The sequence below is a fragment of the Heloderma suspectum genome, chromosome 1 (genome assembly GCF_057233095.1).
Source record: "Heloderma suspectum isolate Gila_16-S chromosome 1, 16-S_ref, whole genome shotgun sequence".
Taxonomy (NCBI): Eukaryota; Metazoa; Chordata; class Lepidosauria; order Squamata; family Helodermatidae; genus Heloderma; species Heloderma suspectum.
In genome coordinates, this window is record NC_139458.1 from 399,637,146 (window position 1) to 399,662,500 (window position 25,355).

Sequence of the window (25,355 nt, forward strand, 5' to 3'; positions counted from 1 at the left end):
ATTGGACAGTCAATCATATAGGAGAAACAGATGACATCTTCAGCTCAGAACAAGGGAAACAAAGGAACTCCAATCCAGAGCATTATAACCTACATAGAAAGCAGCATCACTATAATATGAACAATGTGATGTTGAGCTGGAGCACAAAAGTCACACATAGGGTGACCAAGTCCTAAGATGATCTAAGGCTATACAAAGCCTGACAGAAACAGAATGACAGTAAATTGGCTTGGTACTCGCTTGTGTTATGGGGAGTTGGTTTCTCCCCCTGCCCCTTTTGCGGATGTATGTCGTTAAAATTCTCCCCTTCTCATTTCCTACCATGGTATAAGGTTGATTAGGGTTGTCACTTGTTCGCTGTTATTTGGTTATAAGGAAGGGGTAGATGTGAAGTACGTGCTGGGCTTGATGAAGCCAAGGCTGGAGTTAAAATCACTGGAAGAAACATTAACAATCTCAGATATGCGCAGATGATACAACTTTGATGGCTGAAAGTGAGGAGGAGCTGAGGAACCTCATGAAGAAGGTGAAAGAAGAAAGTGCAAAAGCTGGGTTGCAGTTAAACCTCAAAAAAACCAAGATTATGGCAACCAGCTTGATTGATAACTGGCAAATAGAGGGAGAAAACGTGGAGGCAGTGACAGACTTTGTCTTTCTAGGCGCAAAGATTACTGCAGACGCTGACTGCAGCCAGGAAATCAGAAGACGTTTACTTCTTGGGAGGACAGCAATGACAAATCTTGATAAAAATAGTTAAGAGCAGAGACATCACACTGACAACAAAGGTCCGCATAGTTAAAGCAATGGTATTCCCCGTAGTAACCTATGGCTGCGAGAGCTGGACCATAAGGAAGGCTGAGCGAAGGAAGATAGATGCTTTTGAACTGTGGTGCTGGAGGAAAATTCTGAGAGTGCCTTGGACTGCGAGAAGATCAAACCAGTCCATACTCCAGGAAATAAAGCCAGACTGCTCACTTGAGGGAATGATCTTAAAGGCAAAACTGAAGTACTTTGACCACATCATGAGAAGACAGGATACCCTGCAGAAGATGCTGATGCTAGGGAAAGTGGAAGGCCAAATGAAGAGGGGCTGACCAAGGGCAAGATGGATGGATGATATTCTGGAGGTGACGGACTCGACCTTGGGGGAGCTGGGGGTGGCGACGGCCGACAGGAAGCTCTGGCGTGGGCTGGCCCATGAAGTCACGAAGAGTCGGAAGCGACTGACCGAATAAACAACAACAAAGATGTGAAGATAAGACTTCTTTAAGGGATGAGCTAAAAGGAACAGCCAGAAATATATTCAATTAACAAAAAAACCCTTTGGTTTAACATGTTGTGTTAAGGGCTTTCCATATTCAATCAAGCTCCCAAATTCAGGGAAATTGCTGCCGTATCTGATGCTGTGGTTAGTTCCAGCTTCACCACCACTACCTTCGAACGGTATGGCTGCCAGTAGCAGAGTGGTAGACCAAGCAAAGTCCCAGGTTTGTCTGTTCACTGGAGTCGCCGTATGGAATTGATGCAACTGAATCTATGCATTCCACATTACAAGTACCCAAGTGGCAACCAATACTATCTGGAGCGCTTTCTTCCAGTCCCTTAAGATGTGTATTTATGTGTAATATATATTCTGAGTGTAATTTTTCCTAGAGTAACTCTCTCTCTCTCTCTCTCTCTATATATATATATATATATGTGTGTGTGTGTGTGTGTGTGTGTATGTGTGTGTCCTTGAGGTAAATATATGTTCAGGTGAGTTACTGATTGATTGTATATGCCATTGCTTCAGCACGTTTATTTTTATTTTAGTACTCAGAAGTATTTTATTTTTAAACCTCTGTATTCAGATGAAGCCTACTATGCAACCTAACTCAGATGTAGACTGCTCCTGAATATGGATGTTCTACTATCTAGCTGTCAGGGCTTCTGTCTTGTTTATCACACACACACACACACACACACACTCCCTGCCAGAAAGCTAAGAAGGGAAGGGCTGGTGAAATTCAGTGAAATCTGAAATCATGCCTCCTAAAGTGTTCTTATTCATAACCTGTCATTTCTTCTCCCCTTCTCCTCTCACACTTGTTATCTTGTATAACCTATCTCTCCACAGTGCCAGTATCTTTCATCGCTTCCTCCTGCTGGAGGTACTAGGTGAGCTGCACCACAGAGGCCCACTTGAAAGTGGCTGAGATCAACTCAACTCCTAAATAAAGCCAGGCCTGGGATCGTCATTCCAAAAGCATTGGCAGGCAGCACAGGTTCTACCTGGGCACATGTGGTAGGACATCTTAGCTCTGAGAGCTATGAGAGTATAGCTCTCATAGTATAAACTACCCCATCACATTTTTAATAAAAATCACAAACACCTTATACTACTCCATGCATGCAGCACATAGTAAGTGTTCCCCTTGATCTAATACAAAAAACTGTCTTCCAAAAGATGCAGTATAAACAGAGAAATCAGCCAGCATATCTAACTCCAGCAAAGTCTGTGGCAAAAAATTTCACAAAACTGCTGTAAGTCATCTGTCAAATTTTAAACTCCTATAAATAAGCCATTTCTTTAATTTTCTACCTCAAATTTGGCATGGATCATCCTCAAATCTACACTGCTAATTGTCAGATCAATTCATTGAGCTATTTTCTGAGTAGAACCTGTAGCACCTACTCCCCTCGCCCCCAGTTTCTGGTTATAATGGTGGAATGCAGTTCACCCACCTTAATACCCTTAATGGTGGCCCTGTAATTAAAAGTGATGGGGTCTGGCCAGTAGCAAGCAGAAAGGGAGTGGAAGATAGCAGGCTGCAAAGTTAACTAAGATGGAGTGTTTTGGACACAATAAACTGTTGTGAGCATGTAGCAGTTTCCAGCATTGCTTCATCATAATACAGGGAACAATGCAGCTCATTCTAAAGTTAAACAGTTCCAAAGGCAGTGCCTTGTCCTTCCAATACAGAACATATCTGCAGAACAGAAACAGACTTATCTGGGATCATTTTTGGCTGTTTGGAGCTGTAGTAGTACTGTGTAGTACTTAGGAAAGTAATTACATACAGCCTGAGCCTTTGGTAATGAAAGCATTCCAACAACAACCTTTCAAGGAATTAAATACTTAAACCCATTAATATAATAAGTGTACAATATAGTTAACTTTACATGACAGTGGTTAAAACAAATCCTTTGATTTTATTACAGTAGCAGTCCTTTTACACAATGTATTCAGCCACTGGATGCTGAAACAATACATGCACATTAGTGCAGATCTGGTTTATTTGTGTCTAGAGAGTAGAGGATCTACATGTCAATTGCCAAACAACAAAATTTCCCTAAGGCTTTAGTGGGAAAGATATTAGTGATGTGGTACATATCAAAGACACAGAAAAGTGCTTTTAAAAGTTAATACCAGAAATAGCAGAGGAGAAGAAAGTTGGGAATAAGCGCCGACCTTGTTGTAGAAAAGGATAATATATATTTAAGTAAACTATCAATTGAGTTTCTGCAACCATATATATGTATGGCTGGCTGTCCCCTGAGTATAACATGTTTTAAAATTAAGAAGAAAGAAAGGATACTGCAGTGAGTAGTATCTGCTTTGGGCATGCCCATACAAGCCCAGGTGCTGAGGCCTGGCATGTTCACCACTGCCCCATCATGTGCCACTCTCTAGGTGCTCATAAACCTCCCTTCCCTATGTGCGGTAGTGCCAATGAAAATTGCTTCTAGATTTTAAAAAAACACACCAAACCAAACATGGTTGCTAACCTTAATGTAACGTCTAGTTTAACTCTACATTCATTGAAATCAATGGGTATGAATACACTTAATTCTGAAGCTGATAGTGTTACAATGTTAATGTTTTGTCTTCAGACTTTGGGGAGTCAAAATGACACTAGTATGGTGGATGATGGTTATACTTGTGTTTAACTGTGATGTAATGACCATTCTATTGGTGAAGGAGCGGAACTGCATTTTCCCAGCTTCATAATATTGAATTTTGAGTGCAAGGAGAATGCCAGTTAAGAACAATGTTGGTGTTTCTGCAAGTGAGGATCTCAGGATCACCTGCAACAGATTCAGTGCTGAAAAAGGCTGAGTCAGAAGGACCTCTTAGATCCAACGTCGGTAAAAATGTTCTTCCAGTTAAAGCACTTAACCCTTTACATCAGGGATGGGGAGCATGTGATTCTCTAGATGTTGTTGGACTGCAGCTTCCATCATCCCTCACTATTGGCCATGCTGGCTAGGCCTGATGGGAATTAGAGTCCAACAACATCAGAAGGGCCACATGTTCCTCTTTATATGCTGGTTGCCAGGCTCAATTTAAAATAGCTAAATAATTAAACAGGCAGTCAGAAGTGGTTCTGGATTTTCCTTTCTTGGGGAGTCTTTTAAGAAAGGCTAGGTGAGCGTCTCTTAGGAATACTTCTTTGAGGAAAAGAATTGGACCAGTAACCCACAGCATCCCTTCCAATTCTACAAATCTGAAGCAATGTCTGAATTAATACTAAAATCAAATTTATTTTATACATTAAATATTATTAATAATAGTAATAATAATAATAGCAAACAATCACTGTCGTGGAGGGCCAAGGTCAAGGGATTGATGGGTTGTCCTACAGCATTATGTTTAAAATATGGGTCACTAGTTTTTCTAGGTCTGAGGTGTTAGGATTCAAAATGGTCGCTGTATATCTTCAGTGTGGCCTTATTTTAATTCACACATTCATTTGCGTACACAGTAGGGCTGTGAAACAGAGTTACCTTAACTTTCTCAGCTCGAAGACTGCTTTGACATACTTCAGAAAAAGGTCTGTTAAGGTCTATGTACTTTGGAGCAGGGTGATTGTACTTTTAACAAGATGAACACAGTGCTGCTTTTTGGATTACCAACATTTTACATGAAGGGTATAGAGACTGTGTTTGTTTGCTTGTTTTGGTAGCACCACGTATATTGCTGCTTCTGTTTTGTAAGTCACTTTGCACAGCCCGGAGTTTCCACAACCAGAGAGTTGCCTTGCCTCCCACCCTCATACATGTTGTGATCTGATAGTTATTGTATCAAGTCTGTTAAGTTTCTCTTTGTTTTTTGGTATTTTTCAAACAGGATTTATTACTAGTTATGGATTGTACATGAATGGCATTCTGGTACAGAACTCATCGCAGCTGAGTTATTATACTTCTGGACTTTCTCCTTGGAGTCTGCATTCTTTCAGAGTTCAGGCATGTACTGCAAAAGGCTGTGCTTTAGGCCCGCTGGTGAGTAGCTCAATTTACATTCTGTGAATGTAATAAATGTCAGATGGCACTGAATATCAGAGTAAATGGTGATGATTCACACTGGTCAGTAGTAACCCATCTGGCAAAATGTGACATTTTATAAAAAATGACATTAAAAGCTGCGAAGGATTGGAATAGGTCACCACTAGGCACTGTTCCAAAATATCGTATAGGTACAGTAAAGACTGAGTCAGGGAGTGGGAAAAAAAATGGAGAGTGAAATGCATATTATTGAAAGTAAAGAAAGTTAACATGTTTAAAAGGCACATATGTGGTTTTATCCGATTTTTAAGAAGATGATTAAAAGAATTACTTTTCCAGCAATAAGTAAAAAATTCTAGCCGCTGCCTGACCTTATGCTTGGGTATAAGGTTCATAGAAGACAAATGGTATTACATATCACAACATTAATACCAGTATCCAAATTGATATGCTGTTTTGAAAAGCTATGAATCTAGGTTTAAAAGGGAAAATGCAGCAAACGGTATACTGAGAACTTTAAAAAATGCATTACTCTTAGCACAAAAAACAAAAATTCAATGATATTTACATTCTTTTCTGATATTGACAGTTCTGTCATTCTATAACCAGTCTTTGCTCCCCTGGTTTGCATTTTTAATTATTTAAAATATTGGATCGTGTCAGTATTTTCTAGAGTGTAAGGTACAATATAGTATGTTCTCCTGTGATATTTACTCCTACTAATAATAGAATTCCAGCATGATACAGTGTTGTGTCAAAAATGACACAGCCTAATTCTTTGTGAGGTTTTATCTTGGTGAGGTTGAACTTACACTTCTCAGTAAAACCTTGGAAGTAATCCCCCCCCATCTTTTTTACAGGGATAAAACCCCACTGAAACACATACTCTAGTACTTCTGGCAAAGTTTTGCTTAATGGCATCTCACTTTGTCACAATGGCTTCACTCTTGTGAAGATTACCTCAAGAAAAGGACATCAAGATTTATTTTTTATTTTGATTTTTGATAACATTTCCCATTTTCTTCCCAAGATTCATTGCTTTAAAATGCTAGTAACATCATCCATCTGTAAAACAGGATTGTAGACTTTATTACCATTAAACATTTTATAGCTTGGACGGAGTTGATGGATATTTACTCTTAAAAGCATGAATGGCTTTTTGCCAATTTTTCTACTCAATTAAAAAAAATCATGGAAATTTAGGGAACAATCCACCAAGCTCCTGTGCGGCTGCTGCTGTTCAATCTCGATTCATTTCTGTGGGGCTTGTGTGAGCCTCCCACTCAAGCCCTATTCAAATGCACAAAGGTTGCACAGCAACGGCAGTGCTTCTTGAACTGCGCACTTAAACTTTGTTTTGTTTTGTTTAAGAGGTCCCAGCGATGATCTGATGGCATTAACATTGACATCATTTCCCACCAATTTCAATGCATAGATTTAGAAAGTGGGGTGGTTGTGCTGCATTTGATGCTCACAACATATGTACTCTTGCCATATTGCAATGCTTTCAAAAGATTCCACCCTCTTCTGCAAGAAACTAGCAAGTAACTGCATTTCATTAAAGCTGAAACTCAGCCCTCCAGTGCAATTCAAAAGGAGGTTTCAAGTCGACCTAATACTTATCTGTATCTCCTGCTCAGAATGCAAACTATTTTCCTGATCCAGTGATCCATCTCCAATCACAAGAATTGAAATGCAATGTCTTTGTTTAGAGAGCAACTCACCTAAATGCTGCCTGGAAGTTAAAGCATACATCTTCATTTGATTTTCCTCCCCAATTACCATTTATATCCAACACTTACTTAAAAAGCACACCTCTTTAGCTCATTGAGGACTTTAAATAGAAACAGGGACATCTCCCAATGGTAAACTGATATTATCCTTCCAGCTATTTTTGTTGCTGATCTTTTATTTAATGTGCCCTAATCGATTGAAGAGACGCTATGGAATGCAAGCACCAGATTTCTCTACTTTTTAAGTTTTTTCCCTGAAGGTAGCAGTGAAGATTTTAATCAGTTACTTAAGAACTGCTATTGCATAATGCTTTGGTTTAACATTTTTCAGAGAAGCTGAGTTTCATTTCAAATTTAAGAGAAATCTTGAAAATTTATAATTAAAAAGCATAATGCACACTTAAAAGAGCATCAATTCAGAACCAGAACTTATTTTACTTTGCTGCTTTATGGAAAGAAATAGCTGTTGAGAATCATTTTGGAATCATGAAAACATACCTACTTTAAAAATTACAAGTATGTACTCTAGGAAAGAGAGAGGAAAGAGGTCATGTTGTAATATAATGCCATACATGTATAATTTATAATAACTGATACATTCATTTTGGATATGTTGTATATCATTTACTTTAACTGTGGCATATTCTCCTAATCTAATTTACTTCAAAAATATTTAGTGCAATTCAGTATTCTTAATTTTTACTTTACTATTCTATTTAAATGATAAGTAATTTCATATTTTGAATTAGTATTAACTCGTGTTTTAAAAAATCTGTGTATAATGTATTCAATGAAAGAGGAACATTTTTGTCCATTCATTTTTTTGCATACAGTGTTTTGTCTACATAACAAACTGTATGCAATTTAACCTACTGAAAAATGCACAAAGATAAGTACAGTACATCAAATTTAGAGTGGTACATGGGGATTTAATCTCAATCTTCTGAAAGTACACACAGTATATTATGACTTTGTAAGGAACTGAGAATTCAGAAGGCTGAAACACACGTAGTTCTTCCTTCATTTCTGTGAGACAGAAAATTTAAATAATGTGAAGCAGGTGCATAATTGAAAAGAACTAAGAGAACTTGAGTTTAGTTTATATTACTGCACATCAGTAACTCCAGAAAGCCTTGTTCTGATGGAAAAACACTTATGGAGACACAGAGAACTGAAAATTAATGTTACACATATCTCACATCGTGCAACCTTTGCTACAGTTTTTGAAAGGTGTAGCTACTGACATTGGTGTCAGTACAATTGTACTGGAATATATGGTTTCAGGATTACCGCCTACATATTTATGTATGTATGTATGTATGTATGTATTTCTATACTGTCCAATAGCCAAAGCTCTCTGGGCAGTTCACAAAAATTAAAACCACAAAGGACAACATAAAACAATATAAACCTCTCTAGGGAGCTCATTCCATAGCCAGGGTACCACAGCAGAAAAGGCCCTTATGAATGTATATCATGAGAACACCTTAGCAATATTTGTATTTTTCTCCCAATATATAAACTTTTTCTGTTTTAGGGATGGAGCCATCAGACCTCTTCTGTAGGTTTATTGGAGCTTGCTGGCTGGGGGATTCTGGGAGTTGTAGTCTAGCACATTTGGAGGGCACCAGGTTGGGCAAGGCTGGTCTAGAGGATCAGATGCTGCCAGGAGGGTCAGCAGGAGAGAACTGCAATGTGATCTCAGACCCTGAAGCAAAAATGGAAGTAGGCAGGACCAGGACTTGGAACAAAGGAAGAAAGACAAGCAATTCTGGAACCAGGGACAGAGGGGAGGCATGCAGAAGCAAAGTACAAATGGGAGAGATTGAGGCAGCAGGCCAAGCAGAGGGTTACCAAACCACACACCCAAGGGGCCTACAATTTAGCAAGGTATGGCCCCAAGGAACAGAAAACAAGCGTTCCTTGCCAAAATTTCTGTTGCATTCTTTTTGAAGGAGAGGAAGGTAGAAGGGCCAATGGTTGGTTGTTATATATTTATTAATAAATGTGTTTATTTATTAAATTTATATTCCACCTCTCTGCCAAAAGTGCCACTCAAGGAGGCTAACAATTATAAAATACAAATTAAAAACAAATCTTAATTTAATACACAAAAATAAATCAGTTGAAAATATTACCAGAACACAACAATAAAAGAAAGAGACAGCACCCAACCTGCTGTTTTTTTAAAAAAAACCTTCAGTAGCAGATTAGCTTGCATGCCAAAGGCCTGGCTGACTAAAAATGTTTTTTTCCTGCTGATATTAGGACAACAGAGAGGGAGCCAACCTAGCTTCCTTTGGCAGCAATTTCCAGAGCCTGAGAGCACACACTGAGAACGCCCTTTCTCATGTTCCCACTGAACTTGCCTCTGATAGTGGTGGGACTAAGAAAAAGGCCTCTCCTGAAAAAAAAAAACCCCTGGCCCTGGCAGGCTCATACAGAAGAATCTGGTCCTTCAAATAGCCTGGTCCCAAGACATTAAGGGCTTTATAGGTCATAAAGGTAAAGGTAAAGGTGTCCCCAACCAGTCGTGTCCGACTCTAGGGTGCGGTGCTCATCCCCGTTTCTAAGCCGAAGAGCCAGCGCTGTCCGAAGACGCTTCCGTGGTCATGTGGCCGGCATGACTGAACACCGAGGTGCACGGAACGCTGTTACCTTTCCCGCCGAAGCGGTACCTATTTGTCTACTTGCAATTTCTTGCTTTCGAACTGCTAGGTTGGCAGAAACTGGGACTGAAGACGGGAGCTCACTCTGTCACACAGCACTCGGGTCTCGAACTGCTGTCCTGCCGACCTTCCGGTCTGCAGTTCAGCATCTTAACCACTAAGCCACCGTGGCCCCTACTTATAGGTCATAACCAGCACTATGAATGTGCCTGGAAACTAGGGATGGACAGTCCATCCTTGATGGTCATTAGCTGAACCGCCGCTGCCGGTTGCCCCTGTGCACTGCACCATGCTCTCTGATGGATGGCGTGGTCAGAGTCAGAGTCTGGTGAGCACCTGTCAGCCACCCGTCCCCTTAGCGAGCCACCATTTTGTGTAGAAATGGCAGCTTGTTTTTTTTCCATAAAAGCAGTTTTGTGAAAACTGCACTTGTAAAAGGGCCACTCATGCAACACTACTTTTAGGGAAAAGCCTGAGCCGCCATTTCTACACAAAATGGCAGCTCGCTAAGGGGACGGGCAGCTGCCATGTGCTCAAGGGCCATATGGCGCTTGACAAACAGGCCCAGTAGGCACACAGTGGCTCAGTGAATGGAGTCCGGGAGGCCAAGTGGAGGGGAGTCCACTGGACTCCACCCTTCCCTGACTCTTGCGACATCCCTACTGGGAACAGGCTGGTAGCCAGTGAAGCTATTGCAATAATGGAGTAACATGCTCCCTGTAGCTGGCCCTAGTCAGCAGTCTGGACCAGCTGAAGTTTCTGAACACTTCTCAAACCAGCTAGGGATGGACAAATCTGTCAGTTTTTCTTTTTCCCACATTCAGTTTTTTTAAATCTGAAGGGTAGTATCCACTTGGGCACTAGCACTAATGTAAATAGTAAATTACTTTGCATTAGTGTAAGGGACCGCTAGCACCATCCCAATAGCATTAGCTGGCATTATGGGATTCCTTGGCAAACCTGTTGCAATAGCTAATGTGTGTGTGTGTGTGTGTGTGTGTGTATGTGTATTGTTGTTGTTCAGTCGTGTCCGACTCTTCGTGACCCCATGGACCATAACACGCCAGGCCTTCCTGTCCTGCGCTATCTCCTGGAGCGTGCTCAAGTTCATAGTCATTGCATCGGTGATGCTATCTAGCCATCTCATCCTCTGCCGTCCCCTTCTCCTTTTGCCTTCAGTCTTTCCCAGCATCAGGGTCTTTTCCAGAGAGTTTTCTCTTCGCATTAGGTGGCCAAAATATTTGAGCTTCAACTTCAGTATCTGTCCTTCCAATGAGCACTCAGGGTTGATTTCCTTTAGGATGGACTGATCTGACCTCCTTGCAGTCCAGGGGACTCGTAAGAGTCTTCTCCAGCACCACAGTTCGAAAGCATCAATTCTTCGGCGGTCAGCCTTCCTTATAGTCCAGCTCTCACAGCCATACATTACTACTGGGAAAACCATAGCTTTGATTAGACGGACCTTTGTTGGCAAGGTGATGTCTCTGCTTCTTACTATGCTGTCTAGGTTTGCCATAGCTTTCCTCCCAAGGAGCAAGCGTCTTTTAATTTCATGGCTACGGTCACCGTCTGCGGTGATCTTGGAGCCCAAGAAAGTAAAATCTGTCACAGCTTCCATTTCTTCCCCTTCTATATGCCAGGAAGTGATGGGGCCAGATGCCATGATCTTAGTTTTTTTAATGTCGAGTTTCAAACCAGCTTTTGCACTCTCCTCTTTCACCCTCAGAAAGAGGCTCTTTAGATCCTCTTCGCTTTCTGCCATTAGGGTGGTATCATCTGCATATCGGAGGTTGTTGATAATTCTCCCGGCAATCTTAATTCCGACCTCTGATTCATCCAACCCGGCATTTCTCATGATGTACTCTGCATATAAGTTAAATAAGCAGGGTGACAATATGCAGCCTTGTCGTACTCCTTTCCCAATTTTGAACCAATCGGTTGTTCCATGTCTGGTTCTTACTGTTGCTTCTTGACCCTCGTACAGGTTTCTCAGGAGACAGGTAAGGTGGTCTGGTACTCCCATCACTGTGTGTGAATATATATATATATATATATATATATATATGTGTGTGTGTGTGTGTGTGTATATATATATATAGCAAATTTTGGTAACTTATCAAAACCAAAGTATAATGAAATTCTCACCCATCTGCATGAGTCAGATTCAATAGGTACAACTATTCCCAGCAAGGAGAGGACCGTATAGGTGTTAACAGTATTGAGCCTGTCAGAAAAGAGGTGGCAACCCTATTTCAGCAAACAGCAAGACGGGAAGGCATTTATGTGTCACAAAGCATAAGAGAACAAATTCCCAGGGGGCTGGAAAAAAATTTATTCTGTCCAACGCTTTTCAGAAAGAAATTTCCTTCCTCAGGGACTGCTTATCTTTCTTCAAATGTATCAAAAATAATCCTCCTCCTGTTTCTTCTGTCTTGAAAGGAAGGACATTTCTTTCCAAAACTCGTTGGGCAGAATTTGTTTTGTGAACCTTAATTCAGCACCACGAATATGGTTGAACACACAGAGATTGAAGCCCAGACTTTAAGAGCTAAGAACTTGAAGCCCTGTGTCTGGATGGATGAATCTCACAGTTTCGGTTTGTCATTCAGTTTTTTAAAATCTCCAGTTCTATCACGAATATGAAGAAAGTTGCAAATTTTGGTAATTCCTACTAAAAAATGAACTGAAAGTCAAATTCCAAAGGCACCCCACATACAGCATGCTACAGTAGTCCAAATGGGATGCAATTACAGCATGTGTCACCATGGTGAGATCATATATCTCCAGGAATGGGTGTAGCTGACACACTAGCTTCAGCTGTGCAAATGCACTTAGCCACCACCAAAACTTGGGCATCCAGGTTTAGAGATGCATCCAGGACTTACGCCCAAACTGTGTCTTCAAGGGGAGTGTAACCCCATCCAGTACAGGATGAATCCCTGTTTTATGATCTGCCTTTTGAAAACCGCAAGAGGACGTAGCTGGAAGATGAGCAAGTTTGGGGAAGAACCATGCACTCTTCTGAGGTGAAGAGGCCATAGGTGGATTGGGAAGAGCGCAACAGTGAGGGCTAGTGCCGTGGTGAGGGGAATGAAAAAATGATGCTGCCACACCTGCTCTTAGTCAATTAGTCAGAGGACCATGGCAATATTACTGAAGTGCCAGCAGAGGATTAGTAGTTCAGTAGAGAAAACGGTGTGGCAAAATACTACACCTCTTCCTTGCTCAACTGTGTGCCCCAATTGTGATTGCTGGAATTTCTTATTTTAAGAAATTATTGTTTGTTTATTAGTTTGTTTTTTAATTACATTTATATCCCACCTTTCCCCCCAAAGAATCCAAGGTGGCATACATAATCCTCCTCCTTTCCAAACAACAACCCTGTGCGGTAGGTTGGGCTGAGAGTCTGTGACTGGCCCAAAGCTACCCAGTGAGCTTCCATGGCAGAGTGGGGACTAGAGAGTAGAGCCCGGATCTCCCGACTCCCAGTCCAACACTGTAACGACTGCACCTCCCCGGCTCTCTTATGTGCTGCCTCTCCATAAAAATGTCCAAAGTAGTTTAGAAAAATATAAAAATAAACTAGAGCATCTTAGCAGGAAGATACAAAAAATCCAGATTAAGCCCTGGCAGTGGACTTGTGGACTCTGAGAGGCCTACTGCCTCAACAGTCCATAGAACCTGAATGAGCAGGGAGAGGACTGGCCACTGTCCTTGAACCCAGCAATCTCAGAGTCCTATCCTGAGGCCAGGTGAAGTCAGATCCTGGAAGGGTGGGGAAAGGGATTGCTAATTATCATTCCTTAGCAACAACATAGAGGATAGAGGATATCATGAAAGGGAAAGATAAATCTGTGCCAGTGAACCACTCCAGCAGGGCTCCTGTGTCTTGGACAGTAGCTCAACAGACAGCAGGATAGCAAGTGCAGTGTGTTCCTTGGGAATAAGTTCACCTGTTGCATAACTGTCTGTCATGGAGTTGGAAATGTACAGAATCCTGCCTGGAACAAGGAAGTTGATATCCCATCGAAGAACATAGCTGGGAGCATCCTTGTTACTGTTGCTGGTCATGGGGTGGGCCTCTGTCATGATCAGCATGCTATGGGGGTGTGGGATGGATCCTGCATCTGTTGGAGAGTGGGATGTGGAAAGCAAGGGGTGATTCAGAGAACAGTGAGCAATAGATAACAGATGGAACACAAAGTCCTGAACAGATAATGTCTGAATCCGTTTCTTTTTTTCCCTAGAGTTCTGTTTCTAGGATGTGTCCATTAAAAAAGAAATCCAGCAGAACCAGGCATTGAGGGCCAGTTTATTTATTCTTTACTTGATGTCACATAGGAGCACTACTTTGGGAAGGATTAAAACAATTTGTTTGTTTAAAAATGTATTTTTGTTTTTTTAAAAATTGAAACAAAATTTGTAGTTATGTTGGACTCCACTGTGGAGCTCATGTAGAAAGACAACAAAATTAATATTTGAGGATGAGGGAATGGAAAGCTGATTTATATATATACCCACACACATACATATTTTGTTGCACATCAAACTCTGTTACCAACCGGCTGACATTCTCCTTTATTGCTGGAAGATGACCAGTGTGGAACCCAAGGCAAAATAGAAAGGTGGAAAAATAATGGCGTGGAACCCAGGGAATCCATGTATTCCTAAATATAATGTATGAGAAATATGTTGTTATATTATTATATGAACAATGATATTTCTTAATATCTGGCATGCTTAAAATATTAGTTGAAAGTTAAATGAAAGCTTTCTTTTTAGAGACTCATTACTAACTTAATAATTGCTAGAGCAATCCTATGGTCCATAGGTGAGCATTCCAGGGATCATAGGATGGCTTGGAAAATCCCTTTTGCGGTCGGAGACAGAACTCCAACCTCGGAATAGGGAGGCAGAGATCTGACCTCCAACCCCTTGCAACTGCTGTGGAGAGAACCATGCCAGCTGCCTCTCCGAGGTTGGAAAATTGACCTCAGACAGAGCGGGAAAGGGGATGTTCTGGTGGGTGGGGTGGGGAGGGGAGGAGACTGAGAGCCCAGGATCTGATTTATCCTAAGCCTCCTCCAGCCTCCTTCCTTCCCCCTCTGTAGCACCCTTGCTAGGCCGGCTGAAAAGGCCGTCTAGTGAAAAACTCAAGGACTGGAGGGTGGGGAGGCAAAGCTCTCCTCCACCACTCCTCTTGGCCTGCCAGCTTCCTGGCAGGACATAAGAATCTCAGAATCCTCCAAGTTTGGAGGAATCCTGTGTCCATAGCATTGCACCTTGAATTCTTTAAGAATTGTTCATGTTCTTCCCACAGAATTCCAGTTGTGGAAGTAGTGGTTAGACAACCTTTGCACATTTTCCCTGCACATGTTCAAAAACAGTCTCACTTTCTGATATTCCAGTGCTAAGCCCTGGCACTAAAAACAGGTTTGGGGATGAAGGCCTAAGCCTGGCTCAAATTAAGACCATTTCTTTCTCGTGTACTAATAGTTGAACAAGATGTTCCTTGTTCCTTCTCATGCCTCTCTGTTTTTATTACAAATAACTTCAGATGGACTCTACATTGTTAAATTTGCAGATAGAAGCTCGTACAATTGAAGATGTACCTGAAGGGAAAATGGAAGTAGTTGTCATTAATGACGGATCCAGAGGGGTTCAAGTGAAATGGCTACCTCCACATGAGCCAAATGGACAGATATTCTATGCTGTTCTTTTCACTGGCATCTTCTATACTGATGAAGGTATTTCAATTTTGGCCCATTACTGGAAATGTTTTAGTACTGTTTTTGTTATACCTTCTGTTTCTCAGGACTTTTACAAACTAATTCTCTTAGGGTGCAATCCTATGTATGTACAGACAAAAGTCCTACAACTCCCAGCATCCCACAGCCAGCATGCTGGCTGGGGATGCTGGGAGTGTAGGACTTTTGTCTGTTGAAACATGTATAGGATTGCACCCTTAGTAAGACATTTCATCATGCCACTGTTCCAGTCAAATTTCGACGGGCACACACACACTTGCTTTAAATTAAGAAATTAAAATGTAGATTATGTCAGAAAGCTACTATGGAAGGCTGGTTCTTGTTCTCTTGTACAATGTATAAAGTAGTTTAGTCTTCAGCGAAGATAGTCAAAACACTTGCTGAAGTGAGTTCTGCTACCACTGCTGACTTGGACCATGAGAGAGAACAAGCTCGCATCAGCCAGCCATGAGGGGAGTCACCGTTCTAGGACAACTATCTAGCAGTCTGGGTTAATCTTTGATTAGGATATGAATGATATTAAAAAAAAACCCTTATTTCCTGATTATCTGATTGCACTAGTTAAAGTACATGAGAACTCTGTTCATCCTGGTCACCTTGGTCTTTTAAAAGTGCAGCAAGCACTATGTTTGTATTTGATCATGGCTTCTACTTTTTTGGCCTTTTTGTAAACTGGGTTCGCTTTAGAAAGGTGGTATAGAAATACAGTTAATAAGCCCAACCCACCTCACAGGGTTGTTGTTGTGAGGATAAAATGGAGAGGAGGAGGAGAATGTAAGCCGCCTTGGGTTCCTTGCAGGAGGAAAAAAGGCGGGGTATAAATGCAATAAATAAATAAATAATAACTAAAAATAATAATACAGGAGCCCCAGCTGTGCTATTGTTGGTCACGTTTCCTACCAGTTTTGCTTTAGCCTTAACTCCCAGGTTTGCAATTTTTGTTCCTGTCTCTTGGCCCTCCCTGATTTCCTGACTTGGGGTTGGATCCAGATTTAGGATGCTTCCAGACAGAAGTTACGGCTCCTATCACTGCCAGCTGCATTGTGAAGCTATTCCACTTTTTCTTTCTTAATGGATTTCCTGCAGTGAGAGAAAATATGGAAGAAGTAGGGATGTCAGAGAATTCCGCCACGGACTCCAGTGAGGCCGGATTTTTAAGAATCCTGCCCCCTGGAATCTGTGCCGGAACGGCCTCCCCCCCACCATCCTGCAGAATCCCCCCAGGACGGAGCATACCTGGTGGCAGCTCCGGCAGCAGCAGCGGCTCCGGCTGGTGTCCCGGCTGCTGCAGGCTGCTGAGGCCGCAAATGGTGGCCATCGTAGTGGCTGCCATTTGCGTGGCTGCCTTTCTTCATGATAAGCTACTTAAATACTTACGTACCCTATCATGGCAAAGAGCAAGGGTGCAAATGGCGGCCGCTATGCCATTTGCGCCCCTGCTCTTTGCTGTAATAGGCTACGTAAGTATTTATGTAGCCTATCACGGCTTGGCAGCCACGCAAATGTCGGGATGTTAGAGAATTCCGCCACGGATCCCAGGGGGGGAGAATTCCAGTGAATTCACCCCCCTGGAATCTGTGGTGGAACAGAGCCCCCCATCCCTCCACCCCACGAAAGCCCCGCGAAATGGAGCCTACCTGGCTGCGGCTTTGGCTCCGGTGGTGGCGGCGGCTCCAGCTGCTGCCAGGCTGGTGCGGACGCAAATGGCATCCTAAGTAGGGGATGCCATTTGCGTCCCTATGGTAGCCCGTGATAGGCTATGTAAATATTTACGTAGCCTATCACAGATAAAACGGGAACACAAATGGCGTAGGGGACGCCATTTGCATCCCTGCTTTAGCCGTGATAGGCTACGTAAATATTTATATAGCCTATCACGGGCTACAATAGGGACGCAAATGGTGTCTCCTATTCAGGACGCCATTTGCGTCCGCACCAGCCCAGCAGCGGCTGGAGGCCCCGCTGCGGGTTGGCCTGGCCGGTGGCTCCGCAGCCTGGTTGCGGAGCGGAGCTGGCCGGGCAGGATTCCGGGGGGGAGGAATGGATCGCCTCCTCCCCATCAAGGATTCCGGGGGGAGGAACGGATCGCCTCCCCCCACCTGTGGAACCCGGTGGAGCCAGGTAAGCGGGGTTTCGTACATCCCTACACAAATGGCGTAGTGGCCGCTATTTGCGGCTGCAGCAGCCCGGCAGTGGCCAGAATTCTGGCTGCGGCTTGCCCTGGCCGGCGGCTCTGCAATGTCGCTGCAGAGCGGAGCCGGCCGGGGAGGATTCCGGGGGGAGGGACAGAGCGCCTCCCCCCCACTGCGGATGCCCCGGAACGGAGCCAGGTCAGTGTTTCGTACATCCCTAGGAAGAAGTGCAAAACCCAGCAGATGTATAAGTTGAAGATGACGGTGTCTGGACCTCATGTAAAGCTGTGTGAATGAGACAAAGCGATGGCACCATAAAAGCCTTATCTGGAAGCACCTATAGTCATGCTTAGAGTAAACCCATTGAAATCAGTGGGACATAGATTAGTCATAATGACTAACTTAATTCCCATTGATGTCAGCGGGTCTACTCTAAGTACAGTTAAGTCTGGATCTAATCCTTGGATCTTATCTATGTCAGTGTCACGTTTCCCTTTGCTCCTGCTGTAAAACTTCAAAAGCCAAATCGAAACACAGACAAGAGACCTCAATTCCAAGGCTTTTTAATCCACTTAATTCAATGGGTCATTCAGATACTAATTGTCAGTGACCCACAGTCTACAAAGGAAAGGGAGTTCAAAGGAAAACTACAAAAGTTGCCCACCATTTGAGGAACAGGCGAGCTTGCTGTCCTAACTTAAGGGGTGGGGGTGGGGAATCTGCCTTTATCTTATGAGGACTCTAAGCGCATCTGTTCCTGCCGGGCCAATCGGGCAAATTGCCTAAGCTCTGCCCCTGCCATTTCTCTCTTGTCTCTGCGTCTGCGTCTAGCATCTAAGAATTCAGGCTCTACCAGCCCCCCCTTCTCCCTGTTAGCTATCTCTCACAGGGATGGGTGAAGAGGGGCCCTCTCCATCCAGCTGTGCCGTTGAAGCTTGAGGAGTAGGCCTATCCGTCTCTGTCCAGGCCTGGGAAATTTCCTCCACCACATTTTGCAATTCCTCTTCAGACTCTGAGCTACTCTGCCAATCGCTGTGCTCAGGGGCAATCCTGACAGTCAGATGCTCATACTTGATCCTGTTTAGTGTTCTTGCCTGAATTAAATTCCCAGTAATTCATATTTCCATCTAACCATGTGAATGCCACCCCTCCCCACCCCCCTGCTTGATATTTTGCACCAGAAAAATAGTTTTTAGAATGGTGCAATATCAAAGTAAAATTCTTCAACAGAAAATGATCGCACAAACTGGGTTGTGAATCACCTTTGAAGGAGGAAAGCTGTGCCTTCACCTCTATCACAAACACAAAGATGAAAACATTTTCCAAAGGTCACTTACGAAGACTGTGATTGGATTAGGGATGGCGGAGAATTCCGTCACGGATTCCAGTGAGGCCGCATTCTTTACAATCTGGCCTCTCGGAATCCATGGCAGAATGGTTTCCTGCCCCCCCGCCCCCCGTGGAATCCCCCTCCTGACGGCACTTCCGTGGGGCGGATTAGGCGGCGGCAGCTCTGCCGGCTCTGGCTAGAATATTTACGTAGGCTAGAACAGCGAAAAATAAAGGAACGCAAATAGCGTCCACTACGCTATTTGCGTTCCCCTTTTTTTTCACCATTTTATCTTAGGTAAATCGGCAAAAAATAGAGAATGCAAATGGTGACCGCCGTAGCCGCCGCCATTTGCGTACGCTGCATGTTTTTTTGTTTTTGTTTTGAGGTTAGCCGTGGTAGGCTACATAAATTCTTACGTAGCCTATCACGGCTGCCTGGCTGGATGCAAATGGCGGCTGCGGCCGGAAATCCGGGTGTGGATGGCCCTGGCCGGCTGCTCCGCGGCCTGGCCGCGGAGCGGAGCTAGCCGTCGAGGATTCCGGGGGGCAGGAGCGGATTGCCTCCCCTCCGTCGAGGATTCCGGGCGGAGGGATGGAGCACCTCCCCCCGCACCGCGAAAGATTCCGCAAAAAGGTGAGTTTCATACATCCCTAGACTGGATGCCTGAAACGGAACATTTCTCTTCCAGACTCATACAAACACTTTTCCTTATTGAGTCAAGCCACTTTGAACCATGATTCAGAGAATGCTTTCACACCTCTTGCAGAATACTACATTAGACAGAATGTCTTGGTTTGTGGTTTAAAATGCTGCAGGCTTCAAATGGTGACATTTTACAGTTACCTTGCACATACTTAAATTACCTTACAGGCACAAGCAAGTGTAAGAGTCCATCCCATTTTTAACTGCTTCATGTTGAACTTGAACATGCTTTCAAAAAACATGCTTCAGTCTATGCACTCTTACTTGACAGTAAGCTATATTGAACTCAGAGGGAGAGTAGTGTGATAGTGAAGAGTGATAAATAAATTCTGGGTATGCATAGGGGGCTGCAGGGAGGAGGGGAAATCCATTCTGCCAGTGATTTCTGTTCTGCTAGTGGACAGCCAGTGTTGTGTACAACCCATAGAATCTGTGTCATAGACATAGTCATACACCTGAGGATAACTGCAGTGGATATATTGCTCTTATACTCATTGAAATGAATGTTGACATTTCTGCTCTTTGGGAAGACATATTTCAATTCACAGACAGGTATGTGAACTGAGTAAGGATGCTGGAGAAATCCATTTGGGGGATGGAGTTTGATGGGTTTTCCTAGGCTCAGCACTCCAGACTTTAAGTTCCCCTGTGGCGCCCGAATCAATCTGCAGCAAGTCAGGCCAGTTTGTGGATTTTCTGGGAATTTTGCACATTTTTGCAGGAGGCAGGTTCTGCAATTCGCTCAAATTTCTCAGCAATTTGCTCAAACTACAGCTGAATTTGCTGAATTTGTGAAAATTTGGCTATAATTTGCATAAATTGAAGAACTTTCTTATATACATACTAGGGATGGACGAAAGTCCCTTACCTGATCCCGCAGCTTGCTTCGCAGTGGGGGGGAGGCGCTCCGTCCCTCCCCCTGAAATTCTGGGTGGGGGGGAGGTGCCCCATCCCTCCCCGCCAAAATTCTGGCCGGGGGGGAGGCGCCCCGTCCCTCCGGCCACAAAACCTCTTCCCCTGCTGCGATGCAAACGTTTGTGTCCCTGCAGTCAGCTGTTTACGTAGCCTATGACAGCTGACTTTGGAAAAAAAAAAAAGCATGTACGCAAATGGCGGCGCCCATGGGCGCCGCCATTTGCGTTCCTTATTTGGGCACGTGTAGTCTATGTAAACATTTACGTAGACTACGGCGAAAATAAGGGCAACGCAAATAGCGTTGCCCTTATTTTCGCCGTAGTCTACGTAAATGTTTACGTAGACTACACGTGCCCAAATAAGGAACGCAAATGGCGGTGCCCATGGGCGCCGCCATTTGCGTACATGCTTCCCCCCCCCAAAGTCAGCCGTGATAGGCTATGTAAACATTTACGTAGCCTATCATGGTGTTTTTTGAAAATCTAGCCGTGATAGGCTACGTAAATCTTTACGTAGCCTATCACGTTTGTTGTTGTTGTTTTACTTGGAAATGGTGGCGGCGGCAGCCGGTCGGAAGATCGGCCACCGCCGCCGCACCACGGCCGAACTGCCGCTGGGAGCCACCGCCGCCAGAGACATTCGACAAAGGTAAGTCCCATTCCGGGGGGGGCGGGGGGGCGGACCGTTTCTCCACCAATTTTGGGGGGCCAAATGCGTTGGCATTCGGCCTCCCGGAGATTCGTGGAGAAATTCTCCGACATCCCTAACATACACACGTGTATACATATATATACATACAGTCAAGGCCAGAAATATTGGAACAAGGATAACTATTTTGGCACTGGCAGTTGGCCTCTGTACACCACCACATTGAAGTTGAAAGGAAACACACCCAGATGGGAGCCAAGTCAGGACTGTCAGCTGTAATTCAAGGGGTTTGACAAAAGTGGGTCATTAACCATCCAGGAAGTACAGCCAGTGGCATACACACACACCCATTGTTGGTGGCTCATAAGTAATGGAACAAACCAACATCATTTCAAACTTAAGGGTAGGGATGCACGAAAGTCACTTACCTGGTCTCGCAGCTTGCTTCGCGGTGGGGGGGAGGCGCTTCGCTGCTCCCCCCGAAGTTCAGACCGGGGGGGAGGCTTCCCGCCTCGCCCGGGCGAAATTCAGGCTGGGGAGAAGCGCCCTGTCTCCCCGGCCGCAAACTTCAAAAGAAAAAAAACAAACACGCCCCTGTGATAGGCTACGTAACAATTAACGTAGCCTATAACAGCTAGATCTGCAAAGTCAGCCGTGATAGGCTACGTTAATCGTCACGTAGCCTATCACGGGTGACTTTGAAAAAAAAAAAAAAGCGCGTACGCAAATGGCGGCCCCCATTGGGAGCTGCCATTCGCGTTCCTTATTTGGTCCCTGTAGTCTACGTAAAGAAAAAACACTATTTGCATTGTCCTTATTTTCGCCGTAGTCTACGTAAATCTTTACGTAGACTACAGGGACCAAATAAGGAACACAAATGGCGGCTCCCTATGGGGGCCGCCATTAGCCGTACGCGCTTTTTTTTAAAAAAAATTTTAAGTCAGCCGTGATAGGCTATGTGACGATTAATGTAGCCTATCACAGCTGACTTTGCAAATCTAGCCGTGATAGGCTACGTTAATCGTTACGTAGCCTATCACAGGGGCGTGTTTTTTTTTTTACTTTTCTTGTAAAGGCAGCGGCGGCAGCCGGTCGAAAGACCAGCTGCCGCCCCCGCCCCTGACGAAGACCTGCCGAACCGCCGCCGGGACCTGCCGCCGGGAGGGACATTCGTGAAAGGTAAGTCCCATCTGGGGGGGGCGGGGGGGCGGAGAATTTCTCCCCGAACAACCTTCGGAGGACCGAATGCGTCGGCACTCGGCCCCCCGAAGTTTCGGGGAGAAATTCTCCCCCATCCCTACTTAAGGGTCGCCTTTAATACCTGGATGAAAATCCTTTGCACTCAATGACTGCCTGAAGTCTGGAACCCATAGACATGACCCAATGCTGAGTTTCCTCCCTCGAGATGTTTTGCTAGGCCTTTACTGCAGCTGCCTTCAGCTGCTGCTTGTTTGTGGGTCTTTCTGCCTTCAGTCTTGTCTTCAGGAAGTGAAAAGCATGCTCTATTGGGTTGAGATCAGGTGACTGACTTGGCCATTGAAGAACATCCCACTTCTTTGACTTGAGAAACTCTTGGGTAGCTTTTGCCGTATGTTTTGGGTCATTATCCATCTGCAATATGAAGCGGCGTCCTATCAGTTTGGCAGCATTCGGCTGAATCTCAGCAGAAAGTATAGCCTTATACACTTCAGAATTCATCCTGCTGCATTTATCAGCAGTCAGGTCATCAATAAACACCAGTGACCCAGTTCCATTGGCAGCCATACATGCCCATGCCATAACACTGCCTCCACCATGTTTGACAGATGATGTGGTATGCTTTGGATCATGAGCTGTTCCTTTCCTTCTCCATACTTTTCTCTTCCCATCATTCTGGTACAAGTTCATCTTGGTTTCATCAGTTCAAAGAATCTTATTCCAGAACTGGGCAGGCTTTCTTAGGTGTTTGCTGGCAAAGGCTAATCTGGCCTTTCGGTTCTTGAGTGTTACCAGTGGTTTGCCCCTTGTTGTGAAGCCTCTGTATTTACATTCATAAAGCCGTCTCTTGACTGTAGATGTTGACAATGACATGCCTACCTCCACAATAGAGTTCTTGACCTGGCTAGATGTTGCAAAAGGGTTCCTCTTCACCATGAGCAGAATTCTGCAGTCATCCACTTTAGTTGTCTTCCATGGTCTTCCAGGCCTTTTGCTGTTGCTGAGCTTGCCAGTTAATTCCTTCTTTTTCAGGATGTTCCAAACTGTTGTGTTGGCCACTCCCACTGTTTTTGCTATCTCTCTGTTGGGTTTATTTTGTTTCCTCAGCCTAATGATGGCCTCCTGCACTCACATGGACACCTCTTTGGACCTCATGTTGGGAGTTCCAGTGAACAGCTACCAAATACAGATGTAACACTCAGAACCATCTCCAGGCCTTTTATCTGCTTGATTGGTCATGGGGTACCCAGAAAACAGGCCACACATGGCCATGAAGCTGCTTGTCAGCCATTCATTCCGTTACTTATGAGCCAGCAACGATGGGGGTGTGTGCATGCCACTGGCTGTCCTTCATGAATGGTTAGTGCCCCACTTTTGTCAAACCCCTTGAATTACAGCTGAAAGTCCTGACTTCGCTCCCATCTGGGTGTGTTTCCTTTCAACTTCAATGTGGTGGTGTGCAGAGGCCAACTGCCAAAACAGTTATCCTTGTTCCAATATTTCTGGCCCTGACTGTATGTGTGTGTGTGTGTGTGTGTATATGTGTGTGTGTGTGTGTATATATATATATATATATGGTTTTGGTTTTGGAACGGAAACTGCCTTGGTCGCCCTGTGGGATGACCTCTGCCGGGAGAGGGACAGGGGGAGTGCGACCCCGTTGATTCTCCTGGACCTCTCAGTGGCTTTCGATACCATCGACCATGGTATCCTTCTGGATAGGTTGTCTGGGTTGGGAGTTGGAGGCACTGCACTACAGTGGTTCCGCTCCTACTTGGATGGCCGATTCCAGAAGGTGGTGCTGGGGAATTATTGCTCTGTGCCATGGCAATTGTGCCATGGGGTTCCACAGGGCTCTATTCTATCCCCCATGCTGTTTAACATCTACATGAAACCGCTGGGGGAGGTTATCCGGAGGTGTGGGCTGAGGTGCCATCAGTATGCGGATGACACCCAGCTCTACCTCTCTTTCTCATCAAAACCAGGTGAGGCAGTGGCTGTTCTGAACCAGTGCCTGGGCACGGTAATGGACTGGATGAGGGCCAATAAACTGAAACTCAATCCAGACAAGATGGAGGTACTGTTAGTGGGTGGTTCGTCTGCCTGGCTAGGTGATATTCAACCTGTTCTGGAGGGGGTTGCACTCCCCCTAAAGGATCAGGTTCGTAGTTTGGGGGTGCTCTTGGATTCAGAACTGTCACTTGAGGCACAGGTGAACTCAGTGGCACGGAGCACTTTTTATCAGCTTAGGCTGGTATACCAACTACGCCCTTATCTGGACAGAGATAGCCTAGCTACAGTTATCCATGCTCTGATAACTTCTCATCTGGATTACTGCAATGCGTTATACGTGGGGCTTCCTTTGAAAACGGTCCGGAAACTTCAGCTGGTCCAAAATAGGGCAGCAAGATTGTTAACAGGGACTGGCCTGCAAGCTCATATTACGCCAGTACTTTTCCAGCTGCACTGGCTGCCAGTCCATTTCCAGGCCCGATTCAAAGTGCTGGTGTTAACATTCAAAGCCCTTAACGGCTTGGGGCCAGGTTACCTGAAGGATCGCCTCCTCCCATATGTGCCTGCCCGGACCTTAAGATCATCATCAGCGGCCCTTCTCCGTGAGCCCCTGTCGAAGGAAGTAAGGCGGGTGGCTACTAGGAGGAGGGCTTTTTCTGTTGTGGCACCCCGGCTCTGGAATGAGCTCCCTAGTGAGGTTCGCCTGGCGCCTACATTGTACTCCTTTCGGCGCCAGGTGAAGACCTTTTTATTTTCCCAGGCATTTTAGCTTTCCAAATTTTTATCTTTGCTGTTTTAAATCTGTATTTTAAACTCCTGTACTGCTGCTAGGTTTTATTGTGGTTGTTTTGTTATATTGTGGTTTTAATGTTGTATATATTTTAAATTGTTTTATTGTGTGTTGTTTGGTTTTAGTTTTTGTGAACCGCCCAGAGAGCTTCGGCTATTGGGCGGTATAGAAATGAAATAAATAAATAATA

General features: G+C 44.3%; 1 protein-coding gene across 1 annotated transcript in view; it reads left to right on the forward strand.

Annotated features, from left to right (window-relative positions):
* USH2A (usherin) overlaps positions 1 to 25,355 on the forward strand; it is an 809,138-nt gene that overhangs the window by 402,938 nt on the left and 380,845 nt on the right. Inside the window, exons 36-37 of the mRNA XM_084828794.1 lie at positions 5,111 to 5,262; positions 15,252 to 15,414. Of these exons, the coding sequence (XP_084684920.1) occupies positions 5,111 to 5,262; positions 15,252 to 15,414 (315 nt within the window). The remainder of the gene's footprint in view (positions 1 to 5,110; positions 5,263 to 15,251; positions 15,415 to 25,355) is intronic.